Below are 27589 nucleotides of genomic sequence, written 5' to 3' on the forward strand. Positions count from 1 at the left end.
ACAATCTACCACACCTCCGACTTTGGTGTCATCAGCAAACTTACTAATCCACCCAACTATACCCTCATCCAGATCATTAATAAAGATTACAAACAGCAGTGGCCCCAAAACAGATCCCTGAGGCACACCACTCGTAACCGAACTCCATGATGAATAATTACCATCAACCACCACCCTCTGTCTCCTATCTGCTAACCAATTCCTGATCCAAGTACCTAAATTACCACCAATCCCATACATCTGCATTTTCTGCAGAAGCATACCATGGTGAACCTTATCAAACGCCTTACTAAAATCCATATATACCACATCTACTGCCTTACCCCTATCCACCTCTTTGGTCACCTTCTCAAAGAACTCAATAAGGTTAGTAAGGCACGACCTTCCCGCTACAAAACCATGCTGACTATCTCTAATCAATTCATTACTCTCCAAATAACTATAAATCCTATCCCTAATAATTCTTTCTAAAACCTTCCCCACTACAGAAGTAAGACTCACTGGTCTATAATTCCCAGGGAAGTCTCTGTTCCCCTTCTTAAACAATGGGACAACATTCGCTGTCCTCCAATCTTCCGGTACTATACCAGAGACCAACGACGACCTGAAGATCAGAGCCAGTGGCTCTGCAATCACCTCTCTTGCCTCCCAGAGAATCCTAGGGTAAATCCCGTCTGGACCAGGGGACTTATCTATTTTCAACCCTTCTAGAATATCCAACACATCCTCTGTATCAACTACAATACTTTCTATTTTACACCCCTTCACCCCAGTGACCTCCTCAGCTACATTCATATCGTCCTGCATGAACACCGAAGAGAAATAATGGTTCAATGCCTCTCCAATCTCTTCCGGTTCCACACACAACTTCCCCCTACTGTCTGTAACTGGCCCTAATCTTGCCCTAACCAACCTTCTGTTCTTGACATACCTATAGAACGCCTTAGGATTCTCCTTAATCCTATCAGCCAAAGTCATCTCATGCCCTCTTCTAGCCCTTCTTAACTCCCTCTTCAACTCCCTCCTAGCCAATCTAAAGCTTTCTACTGCACTACCCGAGCCCTCAAGCCTCATCCGAACATAAGCCTCCTTTTTCTTCCTAACCAACAAATCAACTTTTTTTGTGCACCACGGTTCCCTAGCCCTACCAATTCCTCCTTGCCTGACAGGGACATACCTATCACAGACCCGCAGTAGCTGCTCCTTGAAAAAACTCTACATTTCAGACGTTCCTAGTCCCTGTAATCTCCTAGTCCAACCAATGCTTCCTAATTCTCTCCTAATGGCCTCATAATTACCCTTCCCCCAGCTAAAACTACTGACCCGAGGTTCATGCCTATCCCTTTCCATCACTAAGGTGAACGTAACCGAATTGTGGTCACTATCACCAAAATGCACACCAACTTCCAAGTCTAGCACCTGGTCTGGCTCATTTCCCAGCACCAAGTCCAATATAGCCTCACCTCTAGTTGGCCTATCTACATATTGAGTCAAAAAACCTTCCTGCACACTTTGAACAAAAACTGACCCCTCTAACGAGCTAGAGCTATAGCAATTCCAATCAATGTTAGTAAAGTTAAAGTCCCCCATAACAATTACCCTATTACTTTCACTCCTAACCAGGATCGTCTCTGCAATCCTTTCCTCAACCTCTCTAGAACTTTTTGGAGGTCTATAAAAGACTCCCAACAGGGTGACCTCTCCTCTCCTATTTCTAATTTCTGCCCATACTACCTCAACAGACAAGTCCTCATTAAACTTCCTCTCTGACACTGTGATATAGTCCTTGATCAATAATGCTACTCCACCCCCCCTTCTACCTCCTTCTCTACTCCGACTAAAGCACTTGTACCCCGGCACCTGCAACATCCATTCCTGACCCTGCTCTATCCACGTCTCTGAAATGGCCACAACATCAAAGTCCCAGGTACTGGTCCACGCTGCAAGTTCATCCACTTTATTGCGAATACTCCTCGCGTTAAAGTATATACATTTCAAACCTCGCTCCGCCCCACCCCCACAATGCCGTGCAATGCCGTCCCCTTCTATGCCCCCCTCACTTTCACCCCCTCTACCCAGGATCCCACCCCCCCTCTGAATCAGTTTAAACCACTCCGCATAGCCTTCACAAATTTACCCCCCAGGATATTTGTTCCCCTCTGGTTCAGATGTATACCATCACTCTTATAGAGATCCCATCTTCCCCAGAATGAGCCCCAATTGCTCAAGTAATTAAACCCCTCCCTCCTGCACCATCCCCTCAGCCACAAGTTCAAACTTTCCCTCTCCCTATTCCTCTCTAAACTATCCCGTGGCACAGGCAAGAGTCCAGAGATAACCACTCTGTTTGACTTGGCCTTTAGTTTCCATCCCAACTCCATGAAACTCTGCTTAACATCCCCTTCCCTTAGCCTCCCTATGTCATGTGTCCCCACATGATCCAGAGGGATCCAGAGGGCAGCATGGTGGCACAGTGGTTAGCACTGCTGCCTCAGTACCAGGAACCCAGATTCGATTCCTGGCTTGGGTCACTGTGTGTGTGTGGAGTTTGCACATTCTCCCGTGTTTGCTTGGGTTTCCTCTGGGTGCTCCGGTTTCCTTCCACAGTCTGAAAGACGTGCTGGTTAGGTGCACTGACGTGAACAGGCACTGGAATGTAGCGACTTCGGTAATTTCACAGCAACTTCATTGCCGTGTTAATGTAAGCCTTACTTGTGACTAATAAATAAAAAGCAGTGAGAGAAAACGTGAATATACTATAAATAATCTTTAAGGGAGGAGCAGAGCCCCATGCCATGGAGTTTGGAGATGAGTTTCTTTGGAATAATGGTGCTGAAAGTTGAGCTGTAATCAATAAATAGGAGTCTGACATAGGTGTCTTTGTTATCAAGATGTTCCATGATTGAGTGCAAGGCCAAGGAAACGGCTTTGGAAAAACTGGATTAAGTTTGCACATCTTAAGAAAGCACAAGGTTACACAGAATGCAGAAATTCTAGTTATTGATTTCTGCATGTCGAGGATCAAGTCTGGAGGAATTCAGCGGTGTGCCAAAGAGCAACCCAACACAAGTAATAAGTAAACAGACAGATTAGGAACAGACAAGGTAACAGATGATGCTAAGCTGATCAGAAATTGAGACGCAACACTACTTTTCAAAACAGAACGTTTATGTCATAGGTGACAATGGCACGTATCCCACACATTTAACTGGATGGCAAGTTTAAATTACAGCAGTAAAAATATACTCATTCCACAAATATGGCATGTTGCAAATTAAAATATTTTCCGAGTGTGCAAACACAAACAACATTGTGCAGGCATCAAATTTTCAGAAGTGAAAAGCCCAAAAAGTATCACAGGATGAGAAAACAAGTCATCAGGTCAATCCACATGGCAGATACTAAATATTTTCCATTTAGCTTACAAAGAGCTGTAAAGAAATGATTAGACAGTTGTAATGATGACAATGATTTAAAAATAAGAATCAAAATGCAGTAGCTAGGCAATTTTCAAACAAAGACACATAAATCAGGATGCAAGACTAAGGTCAGGACTTCCCAACCCCTTGCCTGTGGCAGGTTTTCCCGTGCCGGATGCAGCAAGCCATTGATTTTCTGGTTGCACCAAGTCTACGGGCTTTGGAATGGCTTGACCAAGGGGTCAACTTTGGCAGGACTCTAAGATCCCATTGGCAGGAGTCAGAAAATTCTGCTCAAAGCATCTGCTTCACCTAAAAAGCTTCAATAATCCAGTAGGCTAATCATCTCAAAGAAAGTTATCATTTAGTGGGTAGTACCTCTGTCAGCACTGATTAACAAAAATAAACATGAAATTTGATCTTTCCATGTTGTCTCAAAATTGCTCAAGAATGCTCCATCACAAATCTCTCCTTACATATGCAGAACATTGGCACTTGCGTAAAATGAAAAAATTAGGTAGCTACTAAACTCATATGATGAGCACAGCATTCCATTAGGTACAACAAACATTTGATGTGCGCTTATTATAAAGATTGCTCATGTTATATTTTTACTAAACAGACTAATCAATGTCAAGCATGTAGGCAGGAAGACAGGGCAGAAGTTGATGCAAAATATATTGTCGAATATAGTGAAGTGTATAAACAAGTGATCATATACACCCACCATGAACATGCCATTCTTATTCCGTCAGGATGAAAAGGTGAGAAAGGAAAAATAAAGAATTAAAATTTTTCGAAAACTGCTAGAAATCACGAAATGGTCTTCAGGCTGCCAAGTATGATTTTAGAAGACATGCACAACTCCACTATCGTATAGCACAGCTTTGGTTCTATACCAAAGATTCCAACAATCTAGAAAATAGATGGCGTATAAGATAGCTATTTGGAGACCTAAATCCAATGTGTGAATATATTCCACACATTGTTTTCCTGTAGGGCAAGGTGCACTCTCAATCTGCTGTAGCAAAGAGCTTTCTTTTATACTTTTATTCACTTTTCTCATCCTGGAGCAACTTACTTCCATCTTAAAACTTTTATAATGCTATAACCTTTAAAAAAGATAAATACTACTGGCCAGTTTTACCAATTGTCCAGGTTAGCATGAGTGACTGAGCCCTTGTTTTACTATGGGTTACTTTCTCAGTTGAACTTTCAGCAACTGCACAAGCAAACACAAAACCTAAATGCACATGAGATGCCATGAGGAAAATAAATAGGAAAGGGGAAAAAACTATACTCCATATGCCAAACAATTAAAACAATGTAGTCAAGTGGCAAGAGAAAAAAGTGACAGTACCGATAATACAGAAAAAGTGCTAATAGGAAATTTAGGTCTTTGCAGATAGGAGGGATGTGAAATGAAACAAGTGTATAATGAAAAAGCAGAAACTAATTGAAAACAGCTAAAACCCATTTCCAAGACAAACACTATTTCCTCTTTGAACTGGGAAAACTCATCGAGACATATGAAGCTGTATGTCTATTATAATAAAACAGCACACTTTTTGAGGAAATGGGAAAAAGTCATAAGTTCCGTTGTTAAACAAGAGCAATCTTTTAAAACTCAAGTTGATTACCAGCAAGAGCTTAGCTAAAGTATGTCATACAAAGCCAACCATTCCTATTCAGTAAAAACTGAAGCTGTTCAAATTCAGTGCACGTCTATTGGAAAATATGAACAAGCAAAAGTGGTAAAGGACTGGACTTTGTGGCTTAGCGACAGAACAATTGCACTCGCTGCTGACTTCAAAGAAAGTTGCCCACGAACAGCTAACAACTTCCGCTAGCACAGATTTGAAACGAGCGTCAAGTCAAGGGGATATTCAGGCCTTCAGAAGCAGAATGTTATCAAGCAAGTTAAACACTTGAGACTGAATTATTCTTGGACAGTAAATCAGGAAGTTAAAAAAATGTGAAGGGGCTCTGTTGGTAAAGTTTTACAGAAATTAAAATAAATAATTCATAATACGCACGGGGATTAAAGTGAAGCGAAAACAAAAAAATTAAAACTGGAAAAGTTATAATGAAAAATTTGATATTCAACAAATATAGAGTTAATCTTTCATGGTCAGGAAATATGTTCAGAAGTAATTATGAACTTAGTTAATAGGTTAAATTTTTTTCAGTGAGAATCAGTATAAAAAGTGGAAGTTTTCTTCAGTTCAATGATTTCTATTGATTGCATTTTGGGGAAATCTCAAAATGCAACTTCTGGAAAAGTGTAGAATCACTAATAACAACTTCTGGATTTCCACATATCACCTGCAACTGTAGAAACTGCTGGCAATATTACTGCCAACAAAATCTGGGCCATTACTTTACATTTGAAAAATGCATACAACTATCCTTGCTTCTTTTCCACTATCCTAGTGCAAACACGCATTGGGTCACCAGCTATGACATTAAACAGCTTTGTCGTGTTTTCATATGCAGAGATTGCGCCAAACAAGATGTAATATTTCCACAAAGACATGTGATGCAACATACAGCAACAAAACATTTGAGTCTAGTTTGAATGCAAAATAGATTTTATAATCACACTTAGCAGTTTGGACACAATCCTTTAACTTTGAAACACATGCTCAATTCTAGCACAAATTTACAGGTGGGTGGAAAGAAAACTTTTACTGTAAGGAATGTATTTGATAAACCTCAATCTCCCATTCCAACAACTGAGGATCCATATTAGAGTTCATCACAGTTTGGTATCATCACTGAAGTCATGTGGTCAACCAATGTATGAAGTTCAAACACACTGGTAAGCTGGTTATCTAAGGAAGGATGTATTTGTCTTAGGGGGACTGCAACAGAGATGCATCGCACTATCCCTGGGATAGCAGGATTGTCTTATATGGACAGATTGAGGAAACTGGGTCTATTTCTCTAGGATTTCAAGAGTGAGAGGTGGTCTCAAACTTACAAAAGATGGGAGACGGGGATAGATTGCTGATGGAGTTTAGAACCAGGGGACAGAGTCTCAGAAGAACAGACAGGCTGAGATGAGGAGCAATGTCTTCATTCAGAGGGTGGTGAACCTTTGAGATTCTCTACCCCGGGGAACTGTTTGAACAATTTCAAGACAGAAATCAATTTCCGGATACTAATGACATCAAAAGAGATGGGAGTAGTGGGAAAAATGTTGCGGGTGGGCGAGGGGCACCAGAGGGAGAGAAGGGTGGGGTGGGGGGGTGGGGGGGCGGCAATGTGCATGAGAGACTGTCAATTCTGGCGCCTGCTGTCATGGTATGAGGGGAATGGGGAGTTTGGAGTGGCAGGGGGTGGTGAAAAGAAAATAGCCAGTAAAAAAAACACCCATTCTTTATTCAAAACTGTCCATTGTGCAATCACATTAACCTCTTGCACATAGTCGCATACTCCAAATTGACTCAAGGGGAGTATAGTTAAATTTAATGATCAGCTACAGGAGTTATACACATACATCTGATAATGTAAAAGGACACAATGCATAATTAAAAAAATGAGATTTTGCACTGGCTTTAGCACTGGAACTGAATGATTTCTGCTGGTTCTCACTGCAACATTATCCTCCTCTGGCCAGTTGTGGAGCTTCCTCTCATCCACTGCAATTCCTCTGCACAACAACGCTATTCGCTATCAACTGATTTTCCTCTACTTTTAAAAGTATATTTCATTCCCCGAGTGCGACATGAAAAAGAACTTACCTAAAATAACAATGAACAAAGTAATGGAGCAAGTATTTTTTCTTCCTTAGCACCATTCTTCAGTATCAGCCATATATTATGCACTCTTACACAGTCTGCCAAAATTATTGGATGGAAGTAGAGTTTAAAACTTTGCCTCTTGTTCAAAGAAGATTTACTTACATTAACTTTGAAAGCTTGAACAGTATTATCCAGGAGAAGTACGTTGCACACCACTTCTGTGTGTTGTCTGTCCCTAGCCAGTTCTGATGCTCGTACATTGTAAGTCCTGCCAGCTGGCAACCGGAAACGCGATGTCATTACTGTCCACACGGGGTCTACAAGAAGAATAGTAGTGAATACAGAGTAACTCTGGATTCTATCAAAAGATCTTTTTAGAATTAGTGATAGTTTGAAATTAATTCACCAGAAACACTTCATCATATGAAATAAGTCCAAATGAACAAATATCACTGTCAACCATAACACATCAGCTATTGGAGCTACTAAATGACAACAAACAGATGCTCGTGGGAAAACAAGATCACATTTCGCTTAGGCAAAATGCCCCCGCATCAATTCCTCTAATGGCTGCCAATACTTTTCATGCAACTGAAGTTAAACCAACAAGGTGGTAATTTTAGACTAGTATCTCTCTTGGTGCTCTTTTGTCAACAGAACAATTTAAATTATGCTGAGTTTAGAAGTAAATGCACAAACCTGTAGCATAAAGCCAGATAGATTCCTGATCTGAGCTAATTGGAGGTTATCTCAGTCAGACTGACTGACATGAAAAAATAACAAAAGGCAATTAGCAAGGTAGCAGCTCATTGGAGGGAAAAATATAGACCATTAAATTATGTACTGAATGTCACCTGGAACATTTTACACTTAAAGGGATAATCAATTAAGAAAGGGTTGTAAAAAGATTTCATTTAGAAATGAAAACAACGCTAAAGAAATGGTTACTTCACTTATACAATGTCCAGACAATATAAAGACTGAAATCCAAGAAACCACCCACACTTCATAGATGCGGAAATACTTTCCTGTAAGCAACAATAAATTACAATTAACAAGTTACAATAAACAATAAAGCAACAATTCAATTAAAAATAAAAGTAGATGCATGAAAAACCCATTTCAGAAATGAATTTTAACATTAATGTGCAGGAACATTAATATTCTGTGTGTTATGGTGGAATAAAGTTGTCAAAAATGTACAGATCTCTGAACCGGTTAGCAGCAGTACGTATGCTACCTAATTTTGCCAAGTCACATTGCTGTAACTAAATTTAAGTGTTTCCTTATTATATGTGAACGTGTTTTCAACTAATATGTATTGCAGCGAGGACATGAATTAAAATCAGGCTTCCAAACTATATCGACATATAATGGCCCTGCTGCTTTGGTCTTAGTTTTTGCCTCTGTTGCTCTCAATCTTTAAAAACTTACTCATAACCCTCACCCTTCAAATTAACCTTAGCCAAGCTTCCTAAATTTTCCCTTCCTAACTGCCATGGAGGGTGATGGTATGGACAGAAGAGACATTTGAGGGGTGGTCAAGCAGTACTGATTTTGGGGATTGGTCAGATGGGCTGAACAGTTTTCCAATCCTGCAAGTTATTACATCCATACAACCCAATTTGAACTTTCATATTTGAATTTTGTTATACTGAGGGTGCTAAACTTGAATAAATGTGGATAATACATTAACTGAGTATTAATTTAACATTTGTAAAATACACTATACTGTTGATTCCAAGATAAAACTAAATCAATTCATCCTTCAAGGAAAGAATTACATTTTAAAAGAATAATTTTCTATGGTAGCAGTCATCTAGACTAAAGTTGGAATTATCGTACAAGTTAATAAATAACAGAATTCTGGGAGTTAGCAATGTACTCAAAACACACTGCATTCATTTAAAAGAATGCCAAACATTGAACACACTCAAATATCTCAAACCAACTGAAATGAGGCCAAATAGTAAATACTTATTGCTACCTATCCACTTTACTAAATTAACATTCCTCAAAATGAATCAAAAATTGATGCCCTATTGCACATAAGATGTCCCTAGGTTGGCAACTTTAGTAAACAAAAACAGTAGAACAATATATTACAATAAGGCTATTTTATTTTCCATGGGATGTGGACATCACTGGCAAGGCCAGCCTTTGTTGCCCATTTCTAAACTTTGAACAAAATGGCTTGTCAGGCCTTTTCAGAGGGCGGTCAAGAGCCAACCATATTGCTATGTGTCTGAAGTCATGTGTAGATCTTCCCACGCAAGGATGGCAGATCTCCTTCCCTAAAAGGGATTAGTGACTCAGGTAGGTTTTTACACAAAAAAAACGATGATTGTTGTCAAGATTGGCTTTCAATTCCAGATTAACTGAATTTAAATTCTACCAACTGCCATGGCAGCATTTGAACCTTTGTCCCCAGAGTATTAGCCTGATCCTCTGGATTACCCATCCAGTGACATTCCCACAACATTTCGTCTCCCATTCATGAGACGTCAACACCAAATATGGTTCATAATTATTTTAAATGGCTCTTAATGTCACAAATGTGAACTTCAGATAGTCAGCTCGTGCTGTATTAACCTCTTTTGGGGGGGGGGGACACCTTCTTGAAAATGAAGTACACATTAATCAGTGATGCCTATTTCTGCATAGACCAAATTAATCAATTAGGCAAAGTCCATGACTGAAATAACTAAAAAGGTCATGGTAGTGAGGGAATGCCAAATTCTAAATACCTCTAGGATTGTAACCACAAAGCAATAGTTGGGATCCAGGATGGGACATTCCTAGATTTGGAACAAGGGAAATAGCATACGAAAAGGATGGGAATGGAAAGAACTTGCCAATATTATCTGCCCTCTGGGGCCCTACCTGATTTGTCATTCTTTATGCATCAGTACAGACAACAAAAGTGATCACACTCAAGACAGATGATGTGTAATTTTTGTAAAAATATTAGATTAACTGCAAGTTCTTAGACTGGGCCAAATTACACATGGACAAATTCAGTATTTTTCTCACATGTAACAAATGGCCTGCAATCAGAGCATGCAGCTCGATTCCACATTAATCAACCTATACTAATTGGTACTCAAGATAACCATTAAACTAAATATTTAGGGAGGAACTTAAAAATTTAGAATATACAAATAAAAATGATAATGGACAAAAATAATAAACCTGAAGGTAGATAAATCTCAAAACCTATTGGTTTCCATGCCAAGATATTGAGACGTGTTAAAATTGAATGAGCTTTAGTCTCAAGATTCATAAATTGTTTCTTATAATGGGAAATCTGCAAATTATCACTCCATTAAGGAGGTTGGGAGATACAAACCAGTAAATTATAGGCCTATTAGTGTAATGTTAAATTATTAGAATCTGTTATTTGGGGACAGTTAGTACTTGAACAAATGTGAGCTGACCAGAGAGAGCCAACATTGATAATAAAAGGATAAAGCTGGTCTTTCTAACCTAGTTGAGGAGGTTACAGCATGCTCTTCAAGGAAAGCTATATTATTATTATACTTATATAATATGAGTTTCTAGGAGACACATGACAAAGTTCCACACAAGAAATTGTTAATAAAAATAAAAACGTATTGACTGAAACTAATTGGCATCAGGTTTTTAGGTGTCCAGATCGCCAACTTGTCCTGGTCCCTCCCTGCTGACATTATAGTTAAGAATGCCCACCTCTACTTTCTCAGAAGACTAAGGAAATTTGGCATGTCAGCTATGACTCTCAACTTTTACAGATGCACCGTAGGAAGCATTCTTTTTGGTTGTATCACAGCATGGTATGACTCCTGCTCTGCCCAAGACCGCAAGGAACTAAAAAAGGTCATGAACATAGCTCAATCCATCACACAAACCACCCTCCCATCCACTGACTCGGTCTACACTTCTCACTGTCTTCGCAAAGCAGCCAGCATCATTAACGACCCCACACATTCTCTCTCCCACCTTCTGTCAGGAAAAAGATGCAGGAAAATTGTGACTAGCAGAGTCCCCAGGGACATGCATGTTTGCTGATAGCAATAAATTATACGACGAAGTAGAACAGATGGCAACAGGAAATTATAAAGGGACATTAACAGATTGAGTTGACAAAATGATAGCATCCTGAACATGGCTGTCCACTTGGATAGAAGGAAGGTAGATCACAGTTTTTTCTAAACGACGAGCAGAGAGATTTAAAAGTCCATTTTCGTGAACCATGAAAAACCAATGGACACATACAAATAACAATTTAAGGCTAATGGAACACCAGGTTTTATTTTGTTGACATACAAAAGGGTGAAGTTATGCTCCAGTTTCATAAAACTTTGGTTCAACCACATCTGGAGTACAGATCAGTTCTGGACATAACACCTAAGGAAGGATATATTGCCATTGGTGGGAATGCAGAACAGATTCATCAAACTATACTGGGATTTAAGGGCTCCATTATGAGAGCAGGTTGAATAGACTAGACTTGTATCACTTCGAGTGCTGAAGATTCAAAGGTGATTGAAATGATGATGATTAAAGAACCTGACAGGGTAGACAGAGAATACACAAGCGAGGAGGAGAGTAGGTCATTCAGTTCCTCGAGCCTGCATTTAATAAAACCATGGCTGATCTGATGGCAACCTCAAATATACATTCTGCCTACCCCAGTAACCAATCACCACCCCTCGCTTACAAAAGACCAATCCATATCTGCCTTAAAAATATTTAAAGACTCTGCTTTTGTAACCTTTTCAGGAAAAGGGTTCCAAAGATTCACAACCCTCAAAATATTTTGCCTCATGCCTGTTTTAAGGGGCAACTTTTAATTTTTAAACAGTGACCCCTAGGTTTAGATTCTCGCACAAGAGGAATCTTCTCCACATTCACCCAGGATCATAAAAGTATCATCAAGGGAGAGAGAGAGAAAGAAAGAATTTCAATCAGCAGAAAGGGAATTAGCTTTGGTGAGAATTTCCAGAACAAGTGGCCTTAAATTTGTATGCAATGTATCACAGGTCATGCATACTTCATGGCCTGAATTTAAGGAAATCAGGCTACATCGGATATGTGGCATTATAGTTTATCAAGTACAGAAACTGAATGATTTAATGTACATATCTTAGACTGATATTCTTCATAAGGAGCAACAAAATCAATAGCTGGTGTCAAATGATCATGCTATCCTCTGTTTCTTTTCAAATATCCTACTCTTCCTTTCTCATATAGTAACACGAATTACTGAATCACTGAAAAAGTATACGAAGCCTGGGTAACTCTCAATCTCTTCCCTGCCCCCAAAGAGATTCTAGTACAATGCATTAACAATCAGGGTTCAAGATTGAATGCAGGAAGGTTGACCGAAACATCTATCAACAAACCAAGCGGGAGTCGGTAACTATATAAATGGACTGTTTGCTAAATATCTTTAGTTTCTGCGTGAAATTGATTTGAACTTAGAAATGTTGTCTGTAACACACTAAATTATCTACACTAAATTCACCTTTCTGCACTGTTTCAAGTTGTAAATTAGACCAAAGATAATTTACATGCCATAACCTTCTCCTTCCCATCCTATTTCATACAGTACAGGATAAATTGCTGGGATGCCTCTCGCTTTACATACTAGAAGCCACAGAACTATACACAACAAATCCCTTTGCCTGAATAGGTAGCATATTAATTTTTCTGAACTTCATTTTGCTTTGCCTTAGGCAACCACAAGAGCTTAAGTACACAAAGATCTCTTCAGTTCACTTGGCACCAATTTCACCAAATTTCAGCATTGATCATTTCCACAGAAGACAAAAACATTTGTGCCCAAGGCCACACTTCTCAAAGGTGAATAAACGTGATGCAACATGCCTGCTTTACAGTTGGTGCTATGAGGCCATGGTTTTGATATTATCTTGAATACAAATTCCTCAGCTGGATTGTTGTGGGAAAATTTGCTTATTATGAAACAAAGAAATTGCTGGCTTCCTTAAAAGAAAACTATGTGGAAACACAGAAATACTGCCAAAGACATGAAATGCTTTAAAAAAGTGCACTCGGACTTCAAAATGGATTTCAAAGTTTTACCCCTGACTTCTGACACTGCTGAACTGAGTCCATTGTATAGCTTCAGTGTCCAAAGTACAATGTCCTGTTGTGTGTCTCAAAAGAAGTGTGTTTCAATGAGCTATTTAATTAGTATCCTGCAGAAGCTCCACAGCAGCTCCAAATTTACAAAGCCTCATGCTTGAGGAAAAAAAATCAATTGGCAGGAGTTCCCAGTCACACTCAGTAACTGTATGTTAGCTTCCTACAGGATGGGTCAATGTGCTGAAACAAACCAGCAGCCAGATGCCTGCTCATTAGTGCATGAAAAGGAAACCTCGCAGCCAAATGCACCATTACCCTAAACCATCTCCAGCTTTGGGCTGTGACCACAGATTTGGAAGAGTGGTCAACAATTAAAAGCACAATTTTTTTTAAAAAAAACATGTAAGTCAGATGCACTCCTGTACAAATATTTTGGTAAATATTTTTTCAAAGCTGTAACAATTCTACAATCTGATCCTAGAACAGATCTGAGGCAATTTCAACATTAGTCATACTGGTAGAACAAATTCATCTCAGATTTGTAATAAAAGGTCAAGCATGCACGATTGAACATCGCTAAGAAACCAGCTGCTGAATATTTATAAGCCATATTTCTTATAAATAAAATTTGTACGTGTTTAAAAATGATATTTTCAGACAAGTGCAAAGACTATGGTTCATCTTATGCTACTGCCTTACATCTCTCCCTTGTCATCACCCATCATTGTAAAGGCACACTGTCAGGGGTCTTTGGTAATACCCCAAGAATACTTAAGGCAATCACTAGACTCGGCTACACCTAACAAAATTCAACAAAAGCTAATGTCAAACTCTTGACGTGGAGACTTGGTAACAATAACTAATTGTAATCAACAAATTAATGTAAATGAGATGGTCATAAGATATTTGACCATTTAATGTACCATTTGCCTTTAATGCATATTATTGCAAGCTTATGGACGATTATGAAAGTTATGCCTCTAATTTCAACAAAGTATACAACTGCCAAACAAACTTCCATTTTGTTTTAAAATATAATGTTTGAATGAAATAGGCTCATGATCCTCCTCGGAAGTATTTTCCAATGTTATGTTCAAGTCACAGTGGTCTCTGGCTGGTCTCTATTAAATCTGATTCATTCAACAGCAATTACGTCAACTATTTTCCCAGATGGCCAAAACAAAAGGTGAAGCTTGGACTGATTGACCATCAAGCCTGCCAAAAGGTCAACAATATAAAAACAGAACTGCATTAGTAAACAGAATCACAATTTATATAATTAAAATATGTATTGTTCAACTAAATCTCTCAGAACCAGGCTCATATGTTTCTAGATTACACAAAACAACTTTATTTCACAACAGCACTCTGGAATCCATTGCTTTACTCAAAACAAACTAAATCCCACAATGATCATTGATGGGAAGGCTCATAACTCCCACCTTATCATGAAAATAAATGCTGGAGAGCTCACTGGGTCATCTTGCTCTATTAAGTGTGTTGAATACAGTAGAGAGGATACCAGAGATGGTTTAAGGCTACTTCAGTAAATATTGAGACATTGTACTATAGGAGCTTCACTTTGCATCTTACAAATGAAACAAATACTCTGTTCTACAAATGTCTTTCCTGTCTGCAATAATACAATAACAAGTTTCATTGTAATATGGATATGAACAGATTCAAATTGAAGACAATTTCCGAGTATTGAAGAGGCAATCTTTATCAGTAGGATCTTCATTTTGTTTGTCTACTATCTAAGATCAAAAGAAAACAGCACATCCAAATTATAACTCCAGGAGTGGTCTCAGTCTCAGTCTTTAGCGTAACTAAAATATACTGGTTGCTGATCAGTAGTGCTGTAATAAGTCAAAGTAAAGACAGGCTGCTTCCACAAAGCCTTTAATAGGCTGCAGTACATTAAATGGAAAATTATTAACTTAGCTTGCTATTTAATTATGCAAAATAAATCTAAAAGCATCAATACCAACTGGAAAAGTAGAGCAAACATCAAATAGGAGCTGTAGCAACTCACAGCTTTAACTAAAGACGTTACGACATAATGATAATCCACAAGGCTAATGATTGAACTGTTATTTTTAGCAAACAAAATTTTAGACTTGTTGTGCAATGGCAAATATTTCACTTAGATGATAGTGGATTATCTGCAAATAACTCCACTTACCATTTCCAAACCAGGACGCAGGCAGACAACCTGCACACAAGTGTCTACAAATACTCTAACCACCAAAAGGTTGAAAAAAAGCAGCAGCTTAATTTCACTAGAAAAGGGGTGCAGAAAGAGGGCCAGAGGCAGCTGTGAATAGAAGATCAATCATGCAAATAAAGGGCAAAAGCATGCCCTGTATCACTCCACAATGAAGGAACTACTTTCACAAATACCCTATTGCAGCAAATATTCAATATCATGCTTATTATGACCAAAATAAATTTATGTTCAGTCTGAAACTGAATGGGCATTTAACACAAGTCTTAATTAATATTAGCACAAACTTGACTGATGAAATGGAGTAAGTTTCACATTGCTGTTTGTTCAGATGTACAAAGTTATTGCTTCTAGAAATCATGGCATTCACAATCCAAACTTCTGTGTTCAATTTGTTTGCAAAGCTGTCTGCTACACATTCCACAGACATCAGCTCATTAATTCTGAAACATGTATAGATGGACACCTGAAATCAAGCTCAAGTACCTACCAGTATTCAACTAAAGGAAACCTCACTGTACCACTTCACACACTTTAAAAATACGAAGATTCGATAACAGCAACAAGTCTTAAATGTAAACACCAAGTCATGAATCAAACAATCTTATATAGATGAACACAAGCGAAAACTATTACTCTAACTACTGAAGGAGTGAATCTCCACGACTTCTTGCAGACAAAAAATCCATTTCCCATCATCTGAATCAAGGAAGCAGATGCACATGTTCCCAGTGCCTTTCTCAGAAGAGTTTAATCTCGTGCTTCACAGTCACTTCCTTTTTTTGCTTTTATAAACAGACTTTGCTTAAAGTAGAAGTGGCCTCAGCCAAGCATCCTCTGCTTACTTGGGAAACAGCGCCACGTTTCATATATGGCTTTTAATCTCAATTTAATTGATGAACACTTATGTAAGATACAAATGCATTTGCAGAGAGAGAACGTTGGCACATACTGAGGCTAAATTTTGGTCATTTTCCTACAAGGTATGGACATTTTACTTTATATGACAATGACTTAAGAATGACTTCACTCATTGCACAGTCTCTGTTCAGCCAAACATGCACATTCCTGTCTTTCAGATAAGACAGTAGACTCGAATCTGCCTGCTCAGGTGGATATAAAAGATTCAATGGCACTATTTCGCAGAAAAGAAGAGACTGTCCTGGTCAATATTGATCAATCAACTTAAAAAAAAATCCGAATTAAATAATATTGTTGTTTGCAGGAGTTTGCTGAGCACAGATTAGCTTCCACTATTCCTACACTGCAACAGTGATTAGATTTCAAGTAGTACTTAATTGGCTTTAAAGAACTGAGATATGCGGCGGTTGTGAGGTGCAGGACACAAATGTAAGTCTTACTTTCACAGTAGACTGTGTTGGTTGTGGTTATGGAAGTGTTATTCACAACAGTATGCAATTTCAGCTACATAAAATTTCTGAATGCAGCACCATTACCATTTTAGCAATATTTTCTGAATATCTGTCTATTCTTCCATCCCAAATCAGTGAAGCTCTCCAATTGGAAAAATAATGAAGTACTTTTGTTTTATGCCGACAACACAGCTTTTGTAACGTGGGCACTATCTACAACAGTGGGCTATAGCTTTCAAGCGCTGATCTCTCTTGCATATACACCACTCCAGTCAACTAGCTACTACTAATTCATCTTCACTTGCATGCACTTCACTCAGTCTCCTTTTCCCAATCCTGCAAATAACATTTCTCCCCCAATTCCATCATGCAGTTCCCCAACTTACTTTATAAAAAATGCACTCCCATGAAATAACGTGATCTTCAATGCTCAGCTCCTGATGGATGGCACCATCAATCATGCAGCCTTTGAGGAACTTTAGCATAGTTATTAAAACCACAGAGGTATACATAAAAATTATATTTTATAAACTGCCTGTTCATACCCTGTAACAACTACACATTTTCAAGTACATTTCTGGTGTGTTATCAATTAACTGAAACTTTCAAATAGAAAATAAACTAAACTAAATTTAGTTTAGTTATAATTACAACTGAAGTAGTACATGATTTTTAAAAATTCATTTATGGGACATGGCACTGCTGGCTGGCTAGCATTGACTGCCCATCCCTAGTTGCCCTTGGAAGGCAAGTGAGAGTCAACCAGATTGCTGAGTGTCTGGGGTCATATGTAGGCCAGATCAGGTATGAATGGCAGATGACTCTACCTAAAGGGCATGAAAGTGGAACAAGGCAAAGTTGAGTAGTTTAAAAATGTTTGCAAGATTTAAAATATGAAACAGAGCTTCAGAAGGGCTCACAGCCAAGTATCAATCAAGAAATACTACAAAACGTTCTTACCACAACAATTGATTATTTGTACCATGCATTAGGAGTAAAAAAAAGTCAGCAAACCTGAAGAGTCACACGAACTTGAAACTTAACATTAATCCCTTGCTCCACAGATGCTGCCAGATCTGCAGAGATTTCCCAGCATTTCTGTTTGGCTTTAATTGAACTCAACTTCTCAAAAACATTTGAATGCTCCTTACAATCTTCCATTTTCTTACAAGTTTCAAAAAGATTAACTACAAAAATACCAGATTTTGTGAAAGGAAAATGGGATCTTACCCACATTATCTGATGAACAAGGAATTGTTAACTAAGTTGAGCAACAGTGTACTGTACTAGATACGGTAATCGTTGAGCAACAGCCTAAATGTTGTATATTAAGCCAACAAACTCATCTTAGTGCAATCTGAGTAGGATAATCCAGACCAAAATATAAATTTGCATAGAAGTTTAACAAGGTTCAAAGACTTGGGGCACAACATATGTGGAACCTTTGAAGAGCGTACTGAACCTTTGAAGCAACACATATCTTAAGTTAGGGACTACGCTGATTGACAATTCCACTAAGGAAGCAAGGTCAAGGCCAATAAGTAGGCTTTAAACTAACAAAGAAGTATCAAAGGAAAGTCAACAAGTGTGGGAGAAGAACTTAAGCATCAGAAGTATTAAAACGTTTTTACAGACCCAATCTGAGTGCAGCATTTGTATTATGGATAGTCATATTCCCAAGACTTGATCAAGGATATAATGGGACATTGCACCCCCTCTGCAGCCACAGAAAGCCCTGGCAATGAAGTTTGAGCCGCTAACTCTTCCCCTTCCCCCAATCACCAACCAACCAACAGCCTTGTAATTTTTGTGTACAGCTGCACAACTTCCCCTCATTTCCATCACAAATCAGCAGCTGTCTCAGAGACAAACTATAGTCACTGATCACACATTATGCACTCATCCTAAGTGAATAAAAGGTATTTTGCAAACCAAGCAGTAACTTCAAAAAAGTGAACAGGTTATGTCAGCATCTTTGGTTTTTTTTGTTGGCTAAACAATTATTTTGTAAGCCAGACATCATGAAGCAGCTGCAGAAGGATACAATGAGACACAGAGAAGGTTCCCAACCACAACATCTAACAATGCTACCGAGCAAACAGGAAACCTAACTTAAAATCAGCTCACATCGCCTCTCCTTCAGGGAGCAATATGGCATTTAAAAACAACTTACAATTGATTCAAGATTCAAAAATGAGACACTTGAAAAGTAGTAAACAGCCTTTCTAGCTGAAAGATAAGTCCATCGAGGAAAGTTATCAATATCACAAAAAGCTGGCTGAAGCATCCATTAGTCTCAACAATGGAACATCAATCCACAGCACTGGAGTGGTTAGTTTACAACTGCCCCATTTCTCCCCACTCCCATTGCTGAGTGTCTTCCCTGAGCTGTAAGGAATTAGTTGTTTTAATGCAATACCACATTATTGAACATGTAAAATGGAAGTCAATTTAAATGTTCTTGGTTGCAGATTTTGTTTATTTGAAGGGAGTGGAACACACTGGATGTCTACAGTAATTTTCACTGGATTTGGACTTGCATCTGACCACAACCAAGATGCTATGATGAACCACTGACAGAAGGCTAATCACAATCCTGCAAGCAGCTAGTAACACCAAAGAGTCCTTCATCAGGTTGGTCTTTTGTTAACCTCTCTATAAAATTTAAATGCCATGTCAGCTTTGATTTCTTTAACCCAGCAGCACACTTGTGACACTTCAGTCACTTGATGGATCAACAGTCGCAGTCCACCCATCCATGATGGGTGGATACAGTAAAGATGGGGAACTGGGGACAAAAATTCCACAATGATTAAAAGACCTAGAATGTCTCATTAAATGCGGTTTAGTTGTTTGTGATATTGAGCGTCTGAACTTGTCATGTTTTGAGGTATTAATTTTAGAATGAGGACAATTCTTTCTGCCCCGTTTAAAACAAATCTATTTAAATAGGGTGTGTGTTAGACTGTGAAACCATCCAGTGATATAAAGAGTTACTCTGCCATGTTTAAAGGGTAGCACTTGATAGGCCACATGCAAGTGACAACTGTGACACCAGTGTACCTTTATCAAATGTATTTTTTAAAAATCATGTTCTTTACATTTAAGCAGCTTTGTTTTTTTTTAAATTGTTGCCAAGCTATTTGCTACAAGTTCTTCTATTGCTGCTTCAGTGGTTTAAATAGGGTCTTGTTTATTTTTATTTTGGACCCCAGGTACTTTCTGGGATTTTTTTTATGATCCTGCATTTTGAGGAGGGAACTTTGATTGGTAAGTCAAAGTCAGGTGGTTTCTCCCCAGAAGAATTCAAGGATTCATTTTTAGTTTTGGTTTAGAGTCAGAAGCTGCCCTGGTTGCCAAGTGACAGATAGGTTCCCTCTCTGGTATTGTAAATTCTGCTGGCTAGCTGGAAGCCAGTCTCCTGGCCTTCCTGGAGTGAAAATTCTGCTGTTGCTGATTTGCTAGCTAGTACCTAGAGTCTCACTCTCTCTCCCCCTGGTGTTTTGGGAAGCTTTTCTTCAAGCTAGTCCGTGCGTATGTTAAGAGAACTGCAGCACCCAAAGGACTAAGTTCCAGCATCACATGGCATTTGTATTTTCTGTGCTAAACCTGTGGCAGGTGAGCTTTATAGGGGAGTTTGATTGGAACATCACATATTTTCACCACATCTCATCAAGGGTTTATACAATATCATGGTTGTTGTCTTGTTTGTAATTGGTAAAAGTTATTGTTATATGTTAATTGTATTCTTAAATAAACTCTGTTTGATAAAAACTCCCTAGTGAGCCAACTGAATCATTCCTGAAGTGAACATCTCATGCTTACCCAAGCCAAATTCAAACTCCAAAACTTATGGTCCAGGCAAACATCACAAAAAACTTTGAAGTTTCTGACCTGAATTACAACACAATACATAGGAAAAGTTTCAGGCAAAAGGAATGAGGATGAAAGCACTTATAGAAGTCTAGGATACCAAGCAGACAGGAGGACTGGAGAAGCAACAGTGTGCAAAAGAACACCAGGAATGCCCAGGGAAGAGATACTTCAAATGCAACTCAAAATATCATTATGTATTGAACTGCCAAAAGCAGAAGAGCAGGATTCTCAAAGTGAAACCAGCCTCCCATCCATTGACCCCGTGTGTACTTCCTGTTGCCTCGGAAAAACAACCAACATAAACGAAGGACCCCACTCTCTTCCATCGTCTTCTGCCAGGAAAAAAGATACAAAAGTCTGAGGTCACATATCAACTAACTTAAGAACAGCTTCTTCACTGCTGCCATCCGACTTGTAATGGACCTACCTTATATTAAGTTGATCTTTCTCTACATCCCAGCTATACCTGTAGCGCTACATTCTGCACCTTCTCCTTTCCTTCCCGATGTATGGTATGCTTTGAATGTATAGCGTGAAAGAAATACTTTTCACTGCATCCCAATATATATGACAGTAATAAATCAAATCAAGAATGACAGGGAACTCAAGAGGCAAATTATTATTAATCTGAAGGAATTATACTAGTCATGAGAAGTGATGTGTTTGTTCAGTGATCTGTGTAATAGTTTAAAGTTCAAAAGTGTCACAAGTAGGCTTACATTAACACTGCAATGAAGTGACTGAAAATTCCCGAGTTGCCACACTCCAGCACCTGTTCGGGTACACAGAATTCAGATACCAGTGCACCTAACCAACACTTTCAATTGCTCAAGTGATGGTTTACAAAAATGAGCAGAAGTGGGAGGTTTGGCAGGCGGGGAGGGGTGGTTGTTGTTGTTGTTGTCTTGGAGAATACACAGAGGCAGGAGGTTTAGCATGCAGGATCAGTAGGGACCAGAAGCATGTGGGGGTGGGGGTGGATGCGGATGCATTGTGTGTCAGAGGTCACCAAGTAGGAGGGTGATGTATCAGGGTGAGTAGAGTACCAGAGGATTGGTCAACAGATTCAGCAGCAACACAGTGGATCATGGAGACACAACAAGCCTAAGGATTGGCAAACAGATTGGCAGCAAGCAGGAGGTAAGTAGAAAAGAATCTGAATTTTTATTTTAACTTTCAAAATAAAGTAAATTTAAATATATTTCATTTACCAACATGGGAATTTAACAATGTAAAGCATTTCAAATTAAAAGGGAATAAAGTTTTAATATTTTTGTTTTCTGACGAGAACGGTCCCACAGAACAAATTACAGCTTTTGCACTGGTTGCAATGGGAAAATCTGATTTGAGTGAAGTTCTTTCAGGAACACAACTACAACTTTGAATACTTTCTGCATTGATATTGCAAAGGGAAGCTTTCACAAATTTTCATGATGCATGTTGATGATTTTTTTTAATGGGGTGTTCCTGTGGAATTTGAGAAAATTTTTATCAATAAAATTAAATGGGACTTAAGAATAGCAGGCAGGCTTCAGGAGCTTTTAAATATATTGGTTTAGACATTAAGCAGAATAGGGTTTGGAGTAACTTTTAATTAGAAATCCTATTTCAAGACTGCCAGGTTAGATCATCATAAAATATGATATCATATCTAAAAAGAAACTGCGCAGTTACGAAGCTTGATTGACCAGTTGAGTTGGTTATCCATTGTCCAGATGCTAGTTTTGGTGTGTTGGAGTTAAGTACTATGACGAACCTAAAGGATGTTTGACGGACAAAATGATTATGCAGAAATGTGTAATTAAGTTTCTGTCCTTGGTGACCCAAAGAACATAAAGCAAGCATTTCCTAAGTGATTCCCTGTTAGGTATTCAAGTGCAGCTGGTTTCATAATATTTTGATGGTGAAAATGAGAAAGAGAAACATTGCCCTTTAGCATGGGAAGCTAAGAAAATAAAAACAATTGGTAAAGATACTTCAGCTGCAGAAACACCGGCTTTTCTGGAAGCACTGAATATGGAATTGTTTGCCGTATGCATTGAGGGAAATCTATACAAGGGGTATACGCAAAACAGTTTGTACATCAAACATTACATAATTATTCCTTGTGGGATAATATACACTGTACAAGAAGGGTAACTGACCATGGTAACGTCAAACAAATGTTAGACAAAAAAGGAAATCTCCAACATCAAATGGATTGTTGCAAGTCATCAATTATCTGATTGTTTTGTGAAAAGGAGTGCTTGTACCAAGAATTTACTGGGAATCCTATAAGAAGTGTCTTGTAATGTATTACTTTATAGAGAATATGGAAAAACTTTTCTTTTTCTTATTTGTTTTGAAATAGTGAATATTATTTTTAAAAAATGAATTTCAATTATATAAATTAAGGTTAAGTACAAAGGTTAAGTGCAAAGGTAATGGACATTTGTTAGATAAAACTTGCACATACGTAAAAGCAGTTGAGATTCGTATTTTCTTATTACGATAACCTTTTAAATGGCTGACAATTTGTTAGTTTGTTTTAATTGGTGCACTCAGGAGAGCACAAAAAGACACGAACTAACATGTATGAAAAGTTTTCTATGGACACTAGTGGTGAGCTGTAGTATAGTAATGCCTTGTATAAATAAATCTAAAACTGAATAAAGATTAACTGCAAATTGACTTCTGGTCTTCTCCCATCAATTGGCTGCAGGTGCAGCACTCAGCATACCTAAGAATTTTCAAATCAAACTCAAGAAATTTGAAAAGACCCATTTACTTGATATTGAGTATGCACCTCATTTTCCTTGAGGAGTTCCAAGGTGTGCATAGAGGTATAAGTAGCTTTTGTGTACCTACTTCTGTCATTTCAGTCTACCACAAAAGACCAGTCTCTTCCAAGTCTCACTACTAGCCATGCCAATTTGGAAACAACTTGATCCTAAACAGGCTGCTTCTCCTCACCACCATCCTGAAGAGAACAGTTATCATGTAAAACTATAGGATCACTCCAGATGCATCCATTCTGGAAACAGATTTTCTCCCCTTCCAAGTTATTGATAGTAGGTTAGTTTCCTCAATATCCTCTCATTTTGATATCACAAATCCACCTGGCAGTACCAACTTTAAAAAATGAGGAATTGGAGTGGACGATAGCGCCTGCTTCACCAATCAGTAAGATGGTAGTTAATCTTCTGCTTCAATTCCCATTTTCCCACAGCCTACAATTCCTTCAGATGAAATATCTATTTTAGCCTTAAATACATCCACAACCTTTTGAAATAGCGAATTCCAAAAATTTACAATACTGATTTAAGAAATTTCTCATCTCCATCCCAAAAGACAAACCATTATCCTGAGACTGCCCAATTCCATTGCCTGGAGAAATAATGTCTCAGTCTACCTTGTTGTGCCTTTTCAAATTATGTAATAGCAAACAATTGAAAATTAAATAAAAATGGCACAGAAATCTTAAAATATCGTTTACATTGCTAAAAAGCAGATTAACTTTCAATATCCCCAATTTTGCAAGTGCATTGTCTTTTTTTAAAAATACAAAATAGGTAGGATTCAAACTCCAGCTCACCAAATGGATGCACTGGATGCATTACTGAAACTTTAGTCTCAATATTTATATTATAATTCCAGGAGAAACAGCAGCACAAGTGCCATTCATGCAGTTGCACTGTGGTTTGTTACACAAAGTTAAAATCCAATTCATCTGGGTAAAGCCCACCAGTTAAAATGGGATTTTAAAAGATGTCAGATGCCAACTTACCAAAACTAAATTGCAGTTGCAGCCAGATTTGCAAAGAACTTACCCTAATGTGCCATATTACCTGTTAAAACAAGTTGCTTTGCAACCAAGACACCACAAGACATGAGGCTTTCAAACAGGTACAGAAAGCAGTAAACAAAGACAAATTCCATTTTGGATACACTTAAGTGCAGTTAGGTTTGTGACAGGTGTTATTTCACGCACAAGAAGCACGAAGTAACCTCGATTGCACTCAGGCATCTGTTCTTTATTCATTTGGCGGGAAAGGATGCGTGCTTGCTGAACAAATAATTGACTTGGGTAGCTACACAATCAACAATAATTTTCCCAAAGAGAAAACTTTAAACACTAATGCATTTCAACTCATCCAACAGTTCAGTTCTTTGGATCATGCAAGAACAAAAGGCAGTCCCACGGATTTCCTACTGGCCAAATCAATCCTTAGGCAATGTCTCAGCACCATCCAAAGCCTTTTTAACTAATTGTTACATTCATAAAAAGAATAATGCTACAACAGATGCTACTGAACATTTTCTTTGTGGGCATGAAGAACTTACAAATAAGCTGTTTGACTTGCTTAGAGAGAGAACTTGAATCCTGTGGAAAAGAGAATCATATTGCCAAAACTTTTTGTCTTGCTTGCATCAGGACATATATGAATGTCAAATTTCAAGCGATGAAAACAACATATGCTGCAGGAGAAAAGGATATGACTGACTGGCAAATCAACACTGATTTGCTGCGATGTTAATATGCCCCTTCCCCTCGCCAAAGTTCTGGGATAATTCAAAAAAGATGCAAAGCTTCCTTTTGTTTGCAGACAATGGGTCCCTTCTCGCAAGTGTAAATGAGCCATGTTACCAGGATCATTCAATCCTACAGTGCAGAAGGAGGCCATTTGGTTGATCAAGTCTGCACTGACCAGAATCTCACCCAGATCCTATCCCCATCACCCCATGCATTTACCATAGCTCGACCCTCCCCGACATTAAGGGGCAATTTAGCACAGCCAATCCACCAAACCTGCACATCTTTGGACTGTGGGAGGAAACCGGAGCACCTGGAAAAAACCTATGCTGCCACTGGGAGAATGTGCAAACTCCACAGTCACCCAAGCTGGGAATCAAACCTGGGACTGAGAGGCAGCAGTACTAATCATTGTGCCACCCCTCAAATGATTATCTTAAATTGGCTGTTGGCGTGGCTACGAGCACTCCCTGGATCATTCAGCAAGTGCAGTCCAATCGCAGAATCACATCGACAGCAGACTGTGGATTTTGCAAGGGTGAGCTGGTTGAGTACAGTCAGTACTCTGCCTATTATGAATAACCAAAGGGACATGCTGTTTGATTTGATCAGCAAAGCACTGGGACGTTCAGCCTAAGCATTGCACTGGCTCTGAAATTCATACACAATTTCACTAAATTGTGTCGTAGGCAGAGTATCTTTTTGGACTGACAGCAGCATCCTGTTAGAACAAAGTTTTTCAATACATTTTTGAATAATAACAGAGCTTAAAAAATAAATCATTTCCACCTTTGATTGTTCAGAGAATGCAAGTGGCCAATCAAGGAAATGGTTATCTGTATTGAAATGAATTACTTCCTTATTGCAAGATTCCACTCAAGCGCCTTCTTTTAACCACAATTACGAAAGTGCCTCTGGGTGCCCATGTTATTTTTTTTAAAAAGTGAAAACACTTAAGTCAATCCATTAATTAATTAATAAAAACACACATTTTAGCACGATTAAAATAGTGTCCTTAGATAAGCACCTATGTTATTCCCCATTTTAAAATACTACCAGCTTTTTAAAATTCTGTACAGCAAAACAATGAATTTGGATTCAGAGTAGAAACCAGGCGAAAGAATACTTCCGACAGTCATTACTCAGACACCATGTATATAAACACTACAGTCTATAAACAGCCTAATAGAAACCTGTCAGTTCCTTTACCAGGCATAACCTCAACATTGCTTTTGTTGCAACCTAAAATCTTCAGAGAAAAAAGAAACAGAACCTTTTCCACCAGTAGTTATTTTGCTAAGTGCATATAAAGGAGCTCATATAACAAAACGAGATGCAAAGAGAGCTCAATGTACCTCAATATGTCCCCATTAATATTGCATACCTGAAGTAGAACTAAATCTGGACTTCATCATAAGCTCTGAAGCTTGCGTTTTGGTTCAATCAAAAACGATTTTCAATCAAAAACGAAGGCCATAAAGCCCAACTAGTAATGAAAAGAAATGACCTGTAGAATTTGGAAGAATTTAATGGAAAACTGCACCAAAACTCCAAACTGCTTGGAGCTTGCATTGAAAGACTCCTTGCCCCAGCACAGTGCCACGCCAACACATTCAAGAAGGGCACACACCTTTGTTTATAACACTAACTGCTGTAAAAGTGCTAAGTTTAAAGGCCTTGGGGTGAATTGGCAGGTCTGGGAGGAGGTGGAGGTGGAGGTGGAGGAGGAGGTCGGGAGGAGGAGGAGGAGGAGGAGGAGGAGGAGGAGGAGGTCGGGAGGAGGAGGTCGGGAGGAGGACGGGAGGAGGAGGTCGGGAGGAGGAGGAGGAGGACGGGAGGAGGTCGGGAGGAGGAGGAGGTCGGGAGGAGGAGGAGGAGGAGGTCGGGGGAGGAGGAGGAGGTCGGGAGGAGGAGGAGGAGGAGGAGGAGGAGGTCGGGAGGAGGACGGGAGGAGGAGGTCGGGAGGAGGAGGAGGAGGAGGAGGAGGAGGTCGGGAGGAGGAGGAGGAGGAGGAGGTCGGGAGGAGGAGGAGGAGGAGGAGGTCGGGAGGAGGAGGAGGAGGAGAGGTCGGGAGGAGGAGGAGGTCGGGAGGAGGAGGAGGTCGGGAGGAGGAGGAGGAGGAGGTCGGGAGGAGGAGGAGGAGGCGGTCGGGAGGAGGAGGAGGAGGTCGGGAGGAGGAGGAGGAGGCGGCGGGGAGGAGGAGGAGGAGGAGGTCGGGAGGAGGAGGTCGGGAGGAGGAGGAGGTCGGGAGGAGAGGTCGGGAGGAGGAGGAGGAGGTCGGGAGGAGGAGGAGGAGGAGGAGGAGGAGGAGGAGGAGGTCGGGAGGAGGAGGAGGTCGGGGAGGAGGA

At 39.2% G+C, this 27589-nt stretch overlaps 1 protein-coding gene across 4 annotated transcripts in view; it reads right to left on the reverse strand.

Moving 5' to 3' along the window:
- Positions 1-27589, reverse strand: part of ptpn4a (protein tyrosine phosphatase non-receptor type 4a) — a 307923-nt gene that overhangs the window by 183356 nt on the left and 96978 nt on the right. For all 4 annotated transcript variants that reach the window (XM_080199483.1, XM_080199485.1, XM_080199482.1 and 1 more), the window contains one exon: positions 7328-7482. In XM_080199483.1, coding sequence (XP_080055609.1) covers positions 7328-7482 — 155 coding nt within the window. The remainder of the gene's footprint in view (positions 1-7327; positions 7483-27589) is intronic.

Source organism: Carcharhinus amblyrhynchos, chromosome 11, assembly GCF_965287045.1.
Source record: "Carcharhinus amblyrhynchos chromosome 11, sCarAmb.v2.hapA, whole genome shotgun sequence".
Lineage (NCBI taxonomy): Eukaryota > Metazoa > Chordata > Chondrichthyes > Carcharhiniformes > Carcharhinidae > Carcharhinus > Carcharhinus amblyrhynchos.